This window comes from Nipponia nippon, unplaced genomic scaffold, assembly GCF_047370975.1.
Source record: "Nipponia nippon isolate SJK-2023a ecotype South Korea unplaced genomic scaffold, ASM4737097v1 scaffold_1, whole genome shotgun sequence".
Taxonomy (NCBI): domain Eukaryota; kingdom Metazoa; phylum Chordata; class Aves; order Pelecaniformes; family Threskiornithidae; genus Nipponia; species Nipponia nippon.
This window is the reverse complement of record NW_028262290.1, coordinates 25,411,577-25,427,009: the sequence shown is the minus strand read 5'-3', so window position 1 is coordinate 25,427,009 and position 15,433 is coordinate 25,411,577. Positions and strand designations below refer to the sequence as shown.

Sequence of the window (15,433 nt, the reverse complement as noted above, 5' to 3'; positions counted from 1 at the left end):
GCAAGAGCATTATTCTTGGGTCAAGTCTAAACTGTCTCAGGATTGGCAGTGTTCAGGAAAAAAACAGTGATTGTGCTGAGGGCAGCATTGTATTTCAGAGTTGGGATGTGTTTTTCTCATATTTTAAAAATCATTAATCCATACTTTTCACAAAGTGCTCCCTGAAAAACTGAATGCCAGAGAAAAATGAGCCTTTTGTATGCAGTGGTGAAAGAGCAGTCAGCAGTGCACGCTGAAAATATTTGTTCAGCCGCTTCTTGCTACGTAAATGTATGATTCATATTTAGAGGTTTTCCAATTTCACCAGAATACCTTCTCTGCTCTTCTTATTAACGGAGAGGGTTTGAATCTAATAAAGTCAGTTTAATCACTGGCTCTAAAGTAAATAATATTGCCACTGGTAAAGAGCATAAGTATCTTACTTCTTGTCAGATATACGAGATTCAGTTTGGAAGTTTTAGGAGGCCTGTTTGCTAACATTTCATGGTCATCTGAAGGTTAAGCACAATGTTTCTTTGCTAACACACAGAAATTTGTATTTGATGACTTCATTGGGAGCAAGCCATGTGTGAGCTGTGGTCTAGAACCCAGATCAAGAGATCCTCAGGTGATACCTGATATATGGTGTCTGCTGAGCAAACAGCATACTACTGTTCTTGAAACAACTCCATAAAAATAATGGAAAATTTTGTCTACACCCTACTAATTGGTAGTCTCCTCTTCCTCTCTGAAATCTGCTGTTACCTTTTTTTCTTTTTTTTTTTTCTTTTTAGCATAGAGCCCCAACTTCTGGGTGTATTACATAGTTTGATGGAGAACTGATCCGTGCTCGTACCAAATCCTCATATGAGATATACTCAAAAATAGTTTGTGGTTGTTCTTGACTGTCTTCTAATAAGCTTTTTGTTTACTATCTACAGGACCCTTTACACGTCCCCACCCTGCAATATGGAGAATGGTTTTTGGTAAGTTTAAGTTGTGTTTCTGACTTTTTCAGTGCTTCTGCAGGACCGGCTGTTTTAACTTTCAGATGAATGGAATTGTCGCTGAACACAATCGTGCATCAAACTTGTGTGAATGTCACTTCCCTCCCACTTCTGAGCAGTTGCTTATAATCTCTTCTTAATTATGTTTGGTAATGTCATTGTAGTTACTCTGTGTCAGGATGGTGTAAATTAAATCACCAGAAAGGGATCATTCATTCTGATACTCTGTTTTAATCCTGTTTTGTCTTTGTGCTTCCTAATCTCCTTCCCCCACGCCCTTCCTACTGCCATCTCTTCCCACCCCAAAAAGGTTTTAATTTTTTTATAGCTACTGCATATACTATCTGAATTCTAACTAAATCCAGTTTAGTAGTGTGCTTCTCTTCATTATTGGCAAAATATGATATAACTTTATTAAATTGTATCATTGTATAGCTTAACATACATTTATTAACATTCCTAACATGTATATATTCGTGTTCTTGACTTATAATTTCAGCAAAAATACCTGTAAATATTAGTTGCATTAATAGTTTGGAAAATAATTCTATTAGCTGCAGAACTGAGTGAAATCCTGCTCCTTAAACATCTGAATTACATGGCAAAAACATAAGGAATTTTATTTTGAAATAATTCAGGGTTCACAGAGCATATCCTAGACTTTAAGTACATTTGCAGAGAATTAGGCACATTTGATTTAAAAGCTGATCTGTTTCTTTTTAAGGGGACTGAATGTTTCTCTCCCCAGCCACCTTACATAGCTAAAAATAAGTAGCCTCCCAAAGTAGCTGATTACTCATCTGTTGACACTGAGAGGATGCTGCTGATTAGATAGTACTCGTTAAAGAATCCTGCTCCTTGTGAAGTTTGGAAAACACAGGTCCTACTGTTCATTTCAGGTTTCAGCAAATGTAAAGTAAAAGGTGATTCTCAATGTTGATACTGTCAGAGCTTGACCACCTGTACTTTCAGGGAAAAGGCTACATACAAAATCAGAAGCAGCATTTTTCCCTGTGTAATTCTGCTTCTTCTGGCATGGCTTGTTTAGCAGTGCTTGAGGTCTCAGACCTGTTCAGTAGATGAAAGGCAGGAGTAGTGTGTCCTCAACATTTCAGGACACACCCTCACCTGCAGGCTGTTCTTGTAGTAGTGTGGCATCTATTTACCTGATGCGTTTTTAGGATGTACTGCAGAGGACAGCATATATACTTTCTGTTCACGTGTGTGTACTTGAACAGAAGTTGTTCTCTAGCATATGCTGGGGATTAATAACATATGAGTTCTGGTTATAGTTTAAAATATCCTTTTAGAATTGCTATAGTTTATTTTGGATGTCAGATACTAAGTTTATTCACATTAATCTTTCTGCCTTCCATGACATTGCTGCAGGATACAAGTAAGTTTGAGTGCTAGACTGCGGAAATGGTGTTAGTGTTTATATGCCTCTTTCAAATGTGGTCTTAGATATCTGTGAACTTGTGAATAATGTAAAGATATGCTCCTGTCAGCAGCTTCATCTCCTCACAGATAGACACCTAGGCCTCTTAACTTCTTACAAGATTTTCTTTTTTAAAGAAAATCCATATTCAGACATTGGGAGGAGAGAGGCGGTAGTCCCAAATGCAATAGTGTTTCATAATTTATAATGGTGTGAAAACAAAATAATAATCATTTTTACCTTTAAAAGCTTCAAACAACAAATTTTTCAGCTCAAAAGGTAACTCAAACATACATTAGTTTATATTTGTAACTACTCTTTATTGCCAGCATAGCTCAGAATTGCCAGATGGGATTATTAAATTGATCTTTGTGTTGAAATCTGCATATAGGCTTAGGGACCTGCATTAGTGAGACCAAGAATACTTAAAGCAAAGAGAGAGAGCTAATCCAATCCTGGGCTCCTAATGTATCTCTTACTAAAGAGCTTCCTGATCACAGCCTTGTACTACTTGTCTCAAGTGATTAGACTGATTTTGTTTTGATTGGGTTGATGCAGTCAAGCATATATTTATATCACTTAAAACAGGAGGTGATATGAAGGGCTGAGTGCTCAGATATTACCATCTGACTTGGGTCTCTTAAGCTTTTTGCATGTAGCCACTGTATGTAAAAACTCATCTGTGCAAACTAGGCATGTATAGAGCAACAGTTTAAAAGCAGCTTTTTGGACTCTCTGTGTCTCAAGGAGTTTTGTGAGCGAATATGATTTTAAAGCTGAGTCTTTTTGCAGGTCTCAGTGTGCTCTATTTTCTGTTCCTGGTGTTCGTGCTCTTCCTTAACTTTGAGCAGGTAAAAGCAGTGATGTACTGGCTGGATCCTAATCTTCGATATGCCACAAGGGAAGCAGATATTATGGTATGTATCCGTGGCACTTTATTGGACATGTTGGCTACTTTAGGTGTGTTTTACATGAGTGGGAGGGGTAAATCTGAATTTGCTGGCATAAGCAGTGTGAGTTTGTGCTGCCTATACTTGACAGAGTCAATGAGCCTTTTGTTTCAATTGCTATTTATTTACATTGAAATCAATTGGTATGAAAAACAGTCTTCTCTGTATTTTTTCTGATGCAGATGTTCAGATGAGTGTGCAGTTGGGAGTGTGAGATATGTTTGCACTGGGGTGGTTTTGGATTCCTTTAAACAATAGATATGAGCCTGGATACTGAAAATAGACTTAGCAAGGTAGTATCTAAATGAGGCCTCTATGGTGTGTGTGTTCCAGATTGGTTTTTTTGTTGTTTGTTTTTTTTTTTTTTTTGATGCCACAATGCTGCACTCAAAGAACTGGTCTTACCTTATTGCTCTGAGCTTAGTACATGACTGGTATGCTACTGAGTATGTGGAAATCCGGGTACAGCAACTGCAGGGCTCTGCTGCCTTCCAGTCACCCAGCTAAGCACTGGTGCTGTTACCATTGCAAAATTACTTTGATAGATCATAATCTGGAGTGGCATGGAAAGCCAGGCTTGTTCCTCTGCCTGCTGAGCAGCTTGCAAAGAGTTTTCAATACAGAGAACATTCCCCTTCAGGTGAGGACACTAGCACGAGGAGTTGAGGTAGTAAAAGGAAGCCTGGGAGAAGTACGTGAGGTATGTTGGGAGGCAGGCAGAAGAGGGTGTGAGCTGTTGAGCACCAAGCAGAAGGGGGTTACTGCATGGAGAGGCGAGAGTGACCAGTCATGTTCTCTTCGCTATCGCATCAAACTACTGACCAGCATGCTTCCTTGCCCTTGGGTTGGTGCATCTGCCCACCGTGGTCACCTGTTGTATAGTAGGTGATGTTATCAGACTCATGCCTCAGGAGTAAGGAAATACACTAATTGTCTTTGGCAAATAGCAATTTACTGCATATGCAAACTACTGCACAGCACCTAATCAGCAGTGGCTGCAAACTCCTGCCCTGTAGCACATAAGAGGGAATGGAAATCTTTACAGTGCGGTAAGCTTACATTACTTAATTGATAGTGAGGGCTGCATACAGGCTCCTTACCTGGAAAACTCTGGATGCTTCAGATGTTGCCCCTGAGCTGATCAGCAGTACATGTTGTGCAACTCCAGCATCCAGAGCAGGGCTGTGAATTTGTTCTGCAGGAGATGCGTGGTGGTGGTGAGGCATGGGCAGCCTGCTGTTAGGGTGGTGGGAGGACACATTGCTAAATGGAGTGTGAGCATGGGAGTTAGTGATGTTGCTGAGCAACAAAAGGGAGCTGAGACAAGGAGTCTGTTGGTAAGTCAGATTCACCTGGCTCTCCTGTCATTTAAGTTAGAAATAGACTCAAGTCAGAGGAGTACTGGTATTACTACTGACACAGAACCACAGTACAGCAGATTGCTTGGCTGTAGCAGTCAGTGGAAACTTACTCTGTACTACTTTGCAATCCTGATACTGTCACTTGAAGTTGGAGTAAATTTTTAAAGGGCAACTATAATGAAGGCTGCAGCTTTGTCTCTTGCACAGGGCTGGCAAAGTTGCTTCAGTATAAAATAAAGTTCAGCACATTTCACTGTATGACTGGCAGAGCTGCAGCTGGAAAGATGAGATAGAGGGCAAAAAGCCCCAGTAAAAATAGAAGCAAAAAAGCAAGAGCCCTGGAAAAAAGCTTACTTTTAGAGTAACCTCATTGTGTTCACTCATAGAGCTTCAGATATCATGGTGTAGCTAGGAGCCTGCACGTTCCATTGTGCATTCTGCGCTTCTCATGCTGGCAAATGAGCCAGTTTCAGATCTGTTTGAGTCTGTGCACTAAAGCTGCAGCTTTGCCATCCTTAGGGCAGGCGGTGCACCTTTCTCTGAATGACCAACAGCACTGGCATGTGTGAAAAGCAATACCACGCATTCACTTCAGGGAGCACCAACAGTGAGGGTTACCCACAGTTTCATAGTGGGATGTAACTGCTGGCTGATAGAAGTGTTTGTGTGAAATTGTGCATTCTTCTTATGGAGACCAAGATTTAAATCTTTTTCTGCCATCCCCTTTTCAACTTGATCATGGTTCATTTGTGCAGGATTAGCAATAATTCTGGGCTGCAAGAGAATCCTTACTTAATTCAACAGCACTGAGCAGTGCTGTGTTGTCACCTGCAGGTGGCAATGTATATTTTAGGAGGGTTGGTGAGTAGAGATTTTTTTAAATGTGTGTTTCCAGTTGGGAATAGTTCAGTTTGTGCCCAGTGAGGAGACAGAATCCCACAGATGCAGCCTCCTGATGGCATACAGATTTTTTTTTTTTTTTTTTTGTTGGGCAGTGATTTCTAGTACTTGCTGTACATGATGAGAGAACATATTTCCCTTGTTATTGATGACTAGAATATTAATTAATATTCTTAAGGAATCTGCCACTCATCTGTGACAAAACAGTTGCAAGTTCCCTTTGGTTTTTGTTTGTTTGTTTTGTGGTTTTTTTTTTGTTGTTTTTTTTTTAATTCAGCCCTGTGACTGAACTTTCTCAATATGAGTGTGTTCTGGGAAATTGCTTTTGTGAGGAAAATAAGACATAAAAGATACTCAAATGAACATCGAGATGCGTAACATAACATCACAAACTGGTGAGGATTAGCCACTGATGAGCCACATCTGAACACCAGACAGCATGAAAATGGGAAAGGTGGCTATTTCAAATCAAGACACCAAAGAAAAGCAAATAACTATTTTCTGGAGTATTGTTTGCTGGTTTTATTATTATTGATTTTATTGCTCCTGCTGTTCCTCTGTCACATAAGAAATACACGCTCCTTCAGGCACCAGGGACTATTCTATCTGCTTTTAAATTAGGGTTGTACTGTGATGACACTGAGTCTTAATACCGAAAGTTTTCCTGCAGAGCTTAGAAGGACAAGAAAGCAGAGTAATGCTTCTTTCAATATCCTTATAATTTTAGAAAGATAGAAAGAACTTTCTTCATTCTTGTGTTTCTGAAGTTGCCTGTTGATTGAAGTTTGTTGTTGTTTGTTTGTTTTCATTAACAGGAATATGCTGTGAACTGTCATGTTATCACCTGGGAGAGAATCCTCAGCCACTTTGATATATTTGCTTTTGGGCATTTCTGGGGCTGGGCTATGAAGGCTTTGCTGATCCGCAGCTATGGGCTGTGCTGGACTATTAGCATCACCTGGGAGCTCACTGAGGTAGGCCACCCATAATCTTAATTATAAGCAAATGTATGAGACTTGAATTGTTCTTGGGGGAAGCGTGTATGTTACTAGAAGGATGACTCACTAGTTCTCAGTATAGATTTACATTTTAAGCCTTATAAACCAGATGCTGAGCAATTGATGCAGTTGCATTAGTGGACAACAGCAAGCTGGGGTTTAGGTAAGTGACTTACTACGCTTGAATAGGAGGGAAGTCTAGGCCAGCCTATTGGTACCATCCATAATTTGTTTATCTGCTGTTACGGAAGTCAACACTCGTGCTACTTCAGACGTTGACTAATATTCTCTGATTCAGAGCAATTGTTCTCCTTTTTCACCTTGCAGTATCTGTGATCTACTGTCATGATCTCCTTACCCCAGGTACAACAGTATTACGCATTGTGTATAGTCATGCAGACTGTACAGTGAAATGAAGTTGAGGGATCCCCAAGGAAGGTGTGAGGACCCATGAGGAGAAGTCTGTATGGAATGGCAAGACACTATTCAGTGTGGTGTTTTCTCTCATGACACCTGAGTGCATAGCCCTTCTTTTGTTAAATTGTACCCCACAAGCCTAGTTTATTCATGTTCACTGACATAAAAACGTGATTTTTACTAGACCTGGATCTAACCTAGTTCACATGCAGTGTAGTCCCCTGCACCATGGTTTGGAGGACCACTGACTTATTTTTGTTATCTAGCTTTACCACAGTTCTCCCAAGCACATGCTTGAGTCATTTGACTGTTGGCACTTTCAAATCCTATTTTGATAAAAAAAAAAAAAATACAAATACTTGACTTGATTCAGTCAATTGACTGTTGCTTGGACTGCTGGCCCTTATTGTTAGATTTATTTTAAGAATTCAAGCTGATTAATCGCTACTCTAAATATTTTTATTTGCATGCAACCTAGAGCTTGATTAGTAGAATGTGTGTCACCTAAAATCCAAGAACGAGTTTCTATAAAAATGAGCTTAATTGGACAATTCAGAGAAAAAAAAACAACTCAATTTTTATCTGCTTTTGGGACAGCGTAGTCTGACCTTGTCACAGTTAAAATACTCAGTGTAGATGTAAACACCTGAATTTAGTCTTTGAAATCATAGTTTTCTGTAGAGCTTGCTGTCTTGAGAATGCTTGGCTCATCTGACAAGGCATTTATAATTCAGAAACATAGATAAGGATTTAGTTGTCTAAAATGAAACTTCTGGGTTTGAAAATACTGGTGCCATGAGTTCCTTTTCAGAACATGTTTTTGTTCTGTGGCATTGAAGGATACACTGTTTTCTAAGCTATTTTGAAACTGCTTAAGATTGGGATGTCACAAGTACCCATCCACAAAAAACAACTTTGCTAGTTATTGTACTCAGTTTTTGTCTCTGTAAAAGAATAAATTTGGATTTGTTTCACACGCGGTCTTATCATTCAGTTGATCATCACACAACCATCGTCTTCAATTTGACACCGCATGGGGTGTCTAGTATTCCCTGTTGTTCAAAGGGAGATTATTTGAACAGAGAATCTGTTGGGTAAGGTTCAACATATAGAGAGGTTATCGCCACTCAAATGGATTTTTTATGAATTGGTTAATTCAGGAGAGTCATTAGAAACCTACAGAAGTTATTAGGGCAGTTACATAGGTATTTAGCTGTGCATCTCCTATTAGCATTAATGGATTTCAGCTGGCTCCCCATTCTGAAATGGAACACTTGGCTCGTGCTCTGTACTGTCAGGTTAAAGTTGGGATGCAGGCAGACGTTGGTGTCTTGTTCTGAGAAAACAGCTAGCACCTTAGAGATGGTCTGGCTAACACCTGTGCTCTGGTTTTTGCTGCCTTACTATCTGTAACTTCTGGTGTCTTTGGCTGGATTATTGCAGATGGAGATTTGTAGCCTAGTGCCCCTTTCAGGTTCAATTAATGTAAACCATGAAAGGGAAACTGTAGCAGGATAATGAGCAACATTGTATAGGTTGGGTCCTGAAGAGAAATTCAAGTTTTCTTTTCTACAGGTTGACCTTCCCATAGCCTTGTCAAAAAAACCCCCAAGTTGCTTTGATATACTTTTGCAAGAGTTTTCAAAGGAACTGTTATTGTCAATATCAGTCACTGCAATTTATTATAAATGGACCAGTATTCATTCTTACTGTATACAGAAAACATTCCTACTCCTTTTCCCGCATCTGATTTTTTTCAATATTTTATTTATACATTTGTTAACAAAAGATACTTTATTACAAAATCATACCAATAGTCTTCCACAGACACAGTGTATGTACACTAACTGACAAAAATTGTACTGGTTTTGTGGAGGTAAGAATATTTAGTTTGCTATGTGTTTTGTTAAGCATCTCCTTGAGTATTCCAAAGGGACTGCTTAGCACATGGCTGTCTTGGTTTCCAGTTCACAGCTAACTTTTTCAGTCTATTTTTTGGGTTGCTGTGATTTTTCTTCTAGAATAGAGAGTACAATTATTTTCTCTTAAAGGGAAATGAGAGGCACTGAATCCATTTCTAGCTCTCAGTAAATTCTGTTTATATCTTGCCTTAACTCTCACCAGTTGTCCTCCTTCACTCTATCAAAAGTGTAAACTCACCAAATGTATCTGTAAATACATTTAATTGCCTTACTAATGCCTCGCAGTGGTCTTCAGTTAAATTGAGGATTCAGGAAGGAACAGTTTGCTTCAGAGGTAAATGACTTGTACACTTTCCAGGGGAAATCTTTAAAGGACTGAAAATGTTTTGATATAACCAGATGGTGTCAGCTTTTCAGTCTGATGTTGGTTTGTTTCTGGCCTGTTTTCCAGTATCTTCATTGTAAACGTACCTTCATCATTAGTGCTTACCAGAGACCAAGTAGGAAGGGAGAGTGGAATATCCTCTTAACTTCTTGAGCTGTTCTGGATCAAGTATAGCAGCAAAGCTTGTAGTATCTGAAATATTGATGAACTCTTAGTCTTTTTACAGTCACTGAATTTCCTAAAAATAGTAGATGTAAGAAAGAGTTTTGAAATAGAACAAGTATGAAGTCCTGAACTCCAACATACTTTAGCACTGACAGTTGTTACAAATGCATCCATTCTACTTACTGCATCTTGGTGGTGGTTTAGAAAACATACTTCTTAAAACTATTTAGCAAAAATAAAACAAAGATTCTCTTCAATTTATTTTTAAAGCATGAAACACCTTCTTTCCTCTGAGAAATGCAGTAGTTTTGCTTCTTTCATGCATTTCTACGAATGTTCTGTGTATTGTCTTTGAGAGGCCAAGAGCTGCATGATATCCTTATATACAGCATAGCCCCAACAGGGAACGGTGAGAAGGAAACCTCTGATGTCTTGTGTGATTCTGTCTAAGGCCTTCTGAAGTTAATGGAAGGATGCCCATCGAATTTAAGTGATTGTGGCTCCTGTCCTTGAATTATGACATGTACTGAAAAGCTGTTTTTTGAATGTGTACTTAAAAAGTGAATTTGTATGAATTCTGTGCTGTTCCTCACCCAGAATCTTTTTGCTGTATTCTGTAGCTCTTCTTCATGCACCTTCTGCCTAATTTTGCTGAATGCTGGTGGGATCAAGTCATTTTGGACATCCTGCTTTGTAACGGGGGTGGCATCTGGTTGGGCATGGTAGTTTGTCGTTTCTTGGAGATGAGGACCTATCACTGGGCAAGCTTCAAGTAGGTCTAAATTAAAGCTTCATAAACATTATGTTTGATGTTATAATATTAAATTAATTTCCTTGGGAAGTAGACCTTTTCTTCGCGTATGTAAGACGCATGTAGTATAGAAATAGCATGCAATCTGCATGTGCTAACAATGCAGTAAATTTATTTTAAATGTTAAAAGTCCATCTCGTCGTAATGCTACTGTACAGCACATATTTGTAAATATGATGATGTATATATCATTTTCCTTTGCAATCTAAGTTACAAGCATTGATGCCAAATGAAAATACAGAGTAGTAAAGCTGTTTGCATTTTCAGTTTATTTTCTACAATTTAAACTTTGAAGAAGGCAGTGAACAAAATGAATTGTAACTGTTTTCTCATTATACAATGTTTTTAAACTAGATTCGGGCTCAGCTTGATGAGGCATTAGTGTGATGAGCTGTCAGCACTAGTTGTAATTGCAGAAGAGGAATCAGGCTGATTGTACCTGTGCTGTGAATTGCCTTACCCCATTGCTGACCCTCTATAATAAATGGAGTAATTGCAAAATAAAATAGCATTTGTTGTGTAAAAGGACAGCAGCTTGTGGCCTAGTAAGTGTCAGTTCCTAGCTGTCCAGGTGTGGTTTGTACTATAGTATTTTGCCTCTCTCCTGCCTTCTTCCCTGCCAGCTGGTGGCCAACATTGTTATTTGCACGTTACCAATGGTATAGATGAAACAGGATCAAGTACAATGAATTGCCTTGAGAGATGGAAAAGGAGCTCAAATCTTGACTTTCAGATTTGTACCCTGCATGAACTTCTGTGCTGCTTTCTTTTCATACTCACAAATTTGTTAGTTGCTCTGAGAACCATCCAGCCTTTAGTCTCAGTTAAATTTTCCCGCATTTCAGTTCAGGAGGAATAATTAGCATTATAGAGTTGATGGTCCCTCTGTTTTCAGAGAGTTAACTGAAAGCTAAAACTTTTTAGTTTTCAGTTATTCAGCCAGAATATCTATGGCAGGATTAGTCTTTACTTTTGTCGAATAATTTTTCCTCGTGTTCTTCTAAATGCATGAATAGATGTTTTTGGAACTTTAATATGAAGAGGAGCTGCATAGAATGAGAAGCTTTTGCTTGTGCCCTTTTGTTTTTTCTTTTTCTTTTTTTTGTTGAATAAACATGGATCTTGAAGGTTAGAAGGTTCCCCCAACCTAAGATCCCACTAGCCTAACAGAACACAAGTATCGGAAATATCAAATCTGGATCTCCTTTTTTGTCCAGAAGGGTCAGGGAAATAACAGGGTGAAAACTGACTTCTGGCCCTGCTAGTCCTCCTTCAGAAAAGGAAACTCTGAGTTTTTCTTAGATTCCCTGTTCTTTGGATGCTGTTGCTCATCTGAATTAATGTTATCAAAAGCAAGAACCAGTAACACATCTGTCAGATGAACCTCCATTCACATCCCCTTTCAAGTGGGAATTTAAAAGCCTTCTAGCTTTTAAAAGTGCTATCATATCTCTCCAGAAGATTTGCATGCATCTAATATCAGAACAGCAGGGGTTGTATACGCTGTAAGTGCAGTATTTTCAAACCCTTATACAATTAATGAATAATGAATCTGACGCATTCTTGAAGGATTGATGTCAGTGAGCTCTAGAACAAGGAGTCTTTGGGGTAAGAGCATTGGCGGCATACACTAGGAAAAAATACCCTCTAGACCTTCCAAAGGGGTTGCAGAATCACAATCCTTGTTTCTTTCCTTCATGGAGAGAATGGTGGATATGTTTTGTAGTTAGTTACTGGCTGAGGATAGAGGAGGGTGGGCTTTCATAGCAGAATGCACCCTGACTGAAGTGCTTAATAGGTTTCTTAATTCACCCTTGCCTGGTACACAGTTGTGTTTGTGAAGATCTTTGCTGTACAGCAAAAAAGTGTGATTGTCCTGAAACATCAGTAACATGGCTATTGCTTTTTTTTTTTTTTTTTTCCTTGCATATTCCTTGTATTTACTCCAGCCATTTTCTTTTTCTAGGGACATTCACACGACCACAGGGAAAATCAAAAGAGCTGTATTACAGTTCACCCCAGCCAGCTGGACCTATGTCCGCTGGTTTGACCCTAAGTCTTCATTTCAAAGAGTGGCTGGAATCTACCTTTTCATGATCATTTGGCAGGTACGAAATAAATTCTGTGAAATCAAAGCTGCCATCAGCTCAGTTACTTACTGGCTGTGTTTGGCTAGAAGATATTCTAATGCAATGTATGTCTGTCATTGAAATACGCAGTTAAATGAATTGATAATACAGAATTGGGCAGGACATTTTTCATGGGAGTTATGTGATAGTTCAGGAGTGTAATTACAGAATCTGTGGAAAAAAACAAATGTTACAGATTGCTGTACTGGCCATCAGATTGCTCTTTGCAATTGGTACAGTTTTAAAAACTGCTAGGCAGTGGGGTTTTGGGTGGGGTGGTTTTTTGTTTGTTTTGGTTTTGTTGGGTTTTTTTGTTTGGTTGGGGTTTTCTTGTTTTTGACTTCCCCCTCTTTCTTTTCCCATTGACTCTTGGATTGATTACTGATACTCGAAATTCTGGCCTTGATCCAGCAAGACTCCATAATATGTCCCAACTGCTTTGGTACTTCGTCATGCAAATACTAGCAGACTTCACTACAGCCTAAATCTTTTTTTTTTTTTTTTTTTTCTTCAATTTGCTGAATTTAGTCTTTAAAAGGAGGACCAGAAGTATGGTGTTTTGTGGTGGGGTTTTTTGTTTGTTTGTTTTGGGGGTTTTTGGGTTTTTTTTGTTTTGGTTTTTTTGTTCTATTATGATCTCTTCTACTCCTCTACCAAATTTGCCTCAGTCATTCAAACCTCATTTCGGGTATGAAAGTTACCAGAAGACCTCTGTAGTGTGAATTAGTGTCTGGTCCCTTAATGGGTTTCTGGAAAAAGAGCAAATACTTTCGTAGAGGTGTCTAGGGGAGAATTCTTTGTTTTACTAGTATATCCCTTGCTTGTCCTAGAGTGGGAATCTTAGACTGTTTAAATCCTCAGTCTAACCAGCATGGCTATAGGAGAGCATAAGTAGTTTTCCTTCCGTGTTTTAGTTCCCATATTAATCTTTGTGTACATTTTCTGTAGTAACTCATTAAGAGTTACATAAGTTGAACACTATTAACTAACTTTTTTTTTTTTTTTTTTTTAAGCTGACTGAGTTGAACACATTCTTTTTGAAACATATCTTTGTGTTCCAAGCAAGCCACCCTTTAAGTTGGGGAAGAATTCTCTTCATAGGAATCATTACAGCACCCACTGTAAGGTAATTTTTTTGCCATGGTGTTTTTTCTTATGCTTAAAGTAGCTTGACTTCTAGGCACCCAAGAACTGCATATAGTTTGTGAATAAGTACAACACATTTAAAAAAATTTATGCTTTTGCCACCATGAAAAGCAAAACAATCATCACTTTTCAATAAAGTGTATTTTTTGCCAAGTAAACTAATAAGATAAAATGTATATAAACATCTGTGTTTCCATAGGGATGCTGAACCAGTCTGTTCCATCTTCTGTTTGTATAGCATCTGCCTGTGTTGTGAGTTAGCTGCATATGTTATCCTTAAGGACTGCATGTGAAAGTATCCAAGTTGATGAGTCAGATGCTCACAAAAGTGTAGATGAGGAAAGACAGAGCTGTTGGTTTTTCTGAGCTCCTTATTCTGTTTGTCTGCAGGAAATATTAGCATGTTATAAGAAAAGATAGAGCATTACCGTATTCTGAGTAACAGAACAGTATATATGCAGTGTTAACAGTTGTGTAGAAATATTAACCTGCTTTTAGTCATGCACAGTATTTCACGTTGTTAGCAGAATCCCCTTAATTTTTTTTTCCTGTGACATAGCTGGAGGCAGACAGAATATATGCCATTTTGAAGTTAGAGGCAGGGAATTTCCCATTCATGAGTAAAGTGCCATTACCTTGGACAGTTAAATGGCAGCTGTGCATAGGTTTATTCCTAAAATACAGCCGTTAGCATCTCAAGTTACGTGCAGTGATTTCGCAGTTAACTAAATCACCTTAAACATCCTATAAGCTCCTGTATAGGTGAGCTTTTAAGTATTTTTATGGCACTTGCCAACCTGTAGAAGTCTTTATTCTTAAACAATCCTTGTATTGTTGGATTAATAACACTTGTCTTCTCCATCTGTCAGTGGAAATCAGAGACAGAGACTGAGAAAAGGAACTTTGGTCCTACTTCTTTGGAATTTCCCTCTCTTAAACTCTTAAAATTTAGAAGTATAAAGAGCATAAGGAAGAGAGCAGAAGGGTCTCCAGACTGTTTCCAAAATAGTGAGAAATTCTGCTCTGTTCTTGAGAGGAAAACATGCCAGTGGTTAGAGCACTTACCCAGGATATGGAATTGCCATATTCAGTTTCTTTCAAAATTCAAACCCACACCTCTCAAGAAAATGCAATTGTTAATAAATTAAAGACAAACTGTGGAAAAAGTAGGGGATTCTCTAGTTCTTTCAAAGCTGTTGCGCTTTGCCTAAAAGAATTAGAGATTCAGTGGAGAGGCGGGAGACAAATACGTAGCTTTGTTAGCCTACTGGTTTGGGTACTTTCCCAGTCCTTGCTCTCAGGATTGGTTTCTGTGTTGTTTCAAGCTATTCGATCTATGTGATAATCTGTCCTACTAGAATTGAAGCCATCTGGTAGACATCCAGCATGATTGCATGTGATTTTAACCATCAGCACTTCATTTTCAGTACAGATACATTTGTAACATAAACTTGTTTTCTAAATGTAAATACTCTGGGGACTTTCAACTTCACTGAAGAATTTTCTTGTTTCTCTTCTCAGGCAATACTATGCATACCTCACAGATACGCAGTGCAAGAGGGTGGGAACTCAGTGCTGGGTGTTTGGGTAAGTGTTCTTGCTGCATTCTTGAAGCACTTGGACAAGTGTTAAGTATGAGTCCAGCACAGGAACAGGCTTTGCATGAAGCCAGTCCTTGTCTTGTGTTGTTTTTAGTATAAAGAACAGTATGGAGAGATTTTCTTTTTTTTGCAAGTTCAGAGGGAAGGAAAATTCTGGATTTGGAGGTAGAACATGGGAAGTGATGGAATGAGTAAGGAGAAGAACAGAAGGAAGAACTAGAAAC

The 15,433-nt window shown here is 38.6% G+C and overlaps 1 protein-coding gene across 3 annotated transcripts in view; it reads left to right on the top strand.

Moving 5' to 3' along the window:
* Positions 1–15,433, top strand: part of PTDSS1 (phosphatidylserine synthase 1) — a 32,403-nt gene that overhangs the window by 6,502 nt on the left and 10,468 nt on the right. For all 3 annotated transcript variants that reach the window (XM_087749275.1, XM_087749266.1, XM_087749284.1), the window contains 7 exons: positions 921–965; positions 3,217–3,341; positions 6,451–6,609; positions 10,143–10,294; positions 12,300–12,441; positions 13,476–13,588; positions 15,130–15,195. In XM_087749275.1, the coding sequence (XP_087605401.1) occupies positions 921–965; positions 3,217–3,341; positions 6,451–6,609; positions 10,143–10,294; positions 12,300–12,441; positions 13,476–13,588; positions 15,130–15,195 (802 nt within the window). The remainder of the gene's footprint in view (positions 1–920; positions 966–3,216; positions 3,342–6,450; positions 6,610–10,142; positions 10,295–12,299; positions 12,442–13,475; positions 13,589–15,129; positions 15,196–15,433) is intronic.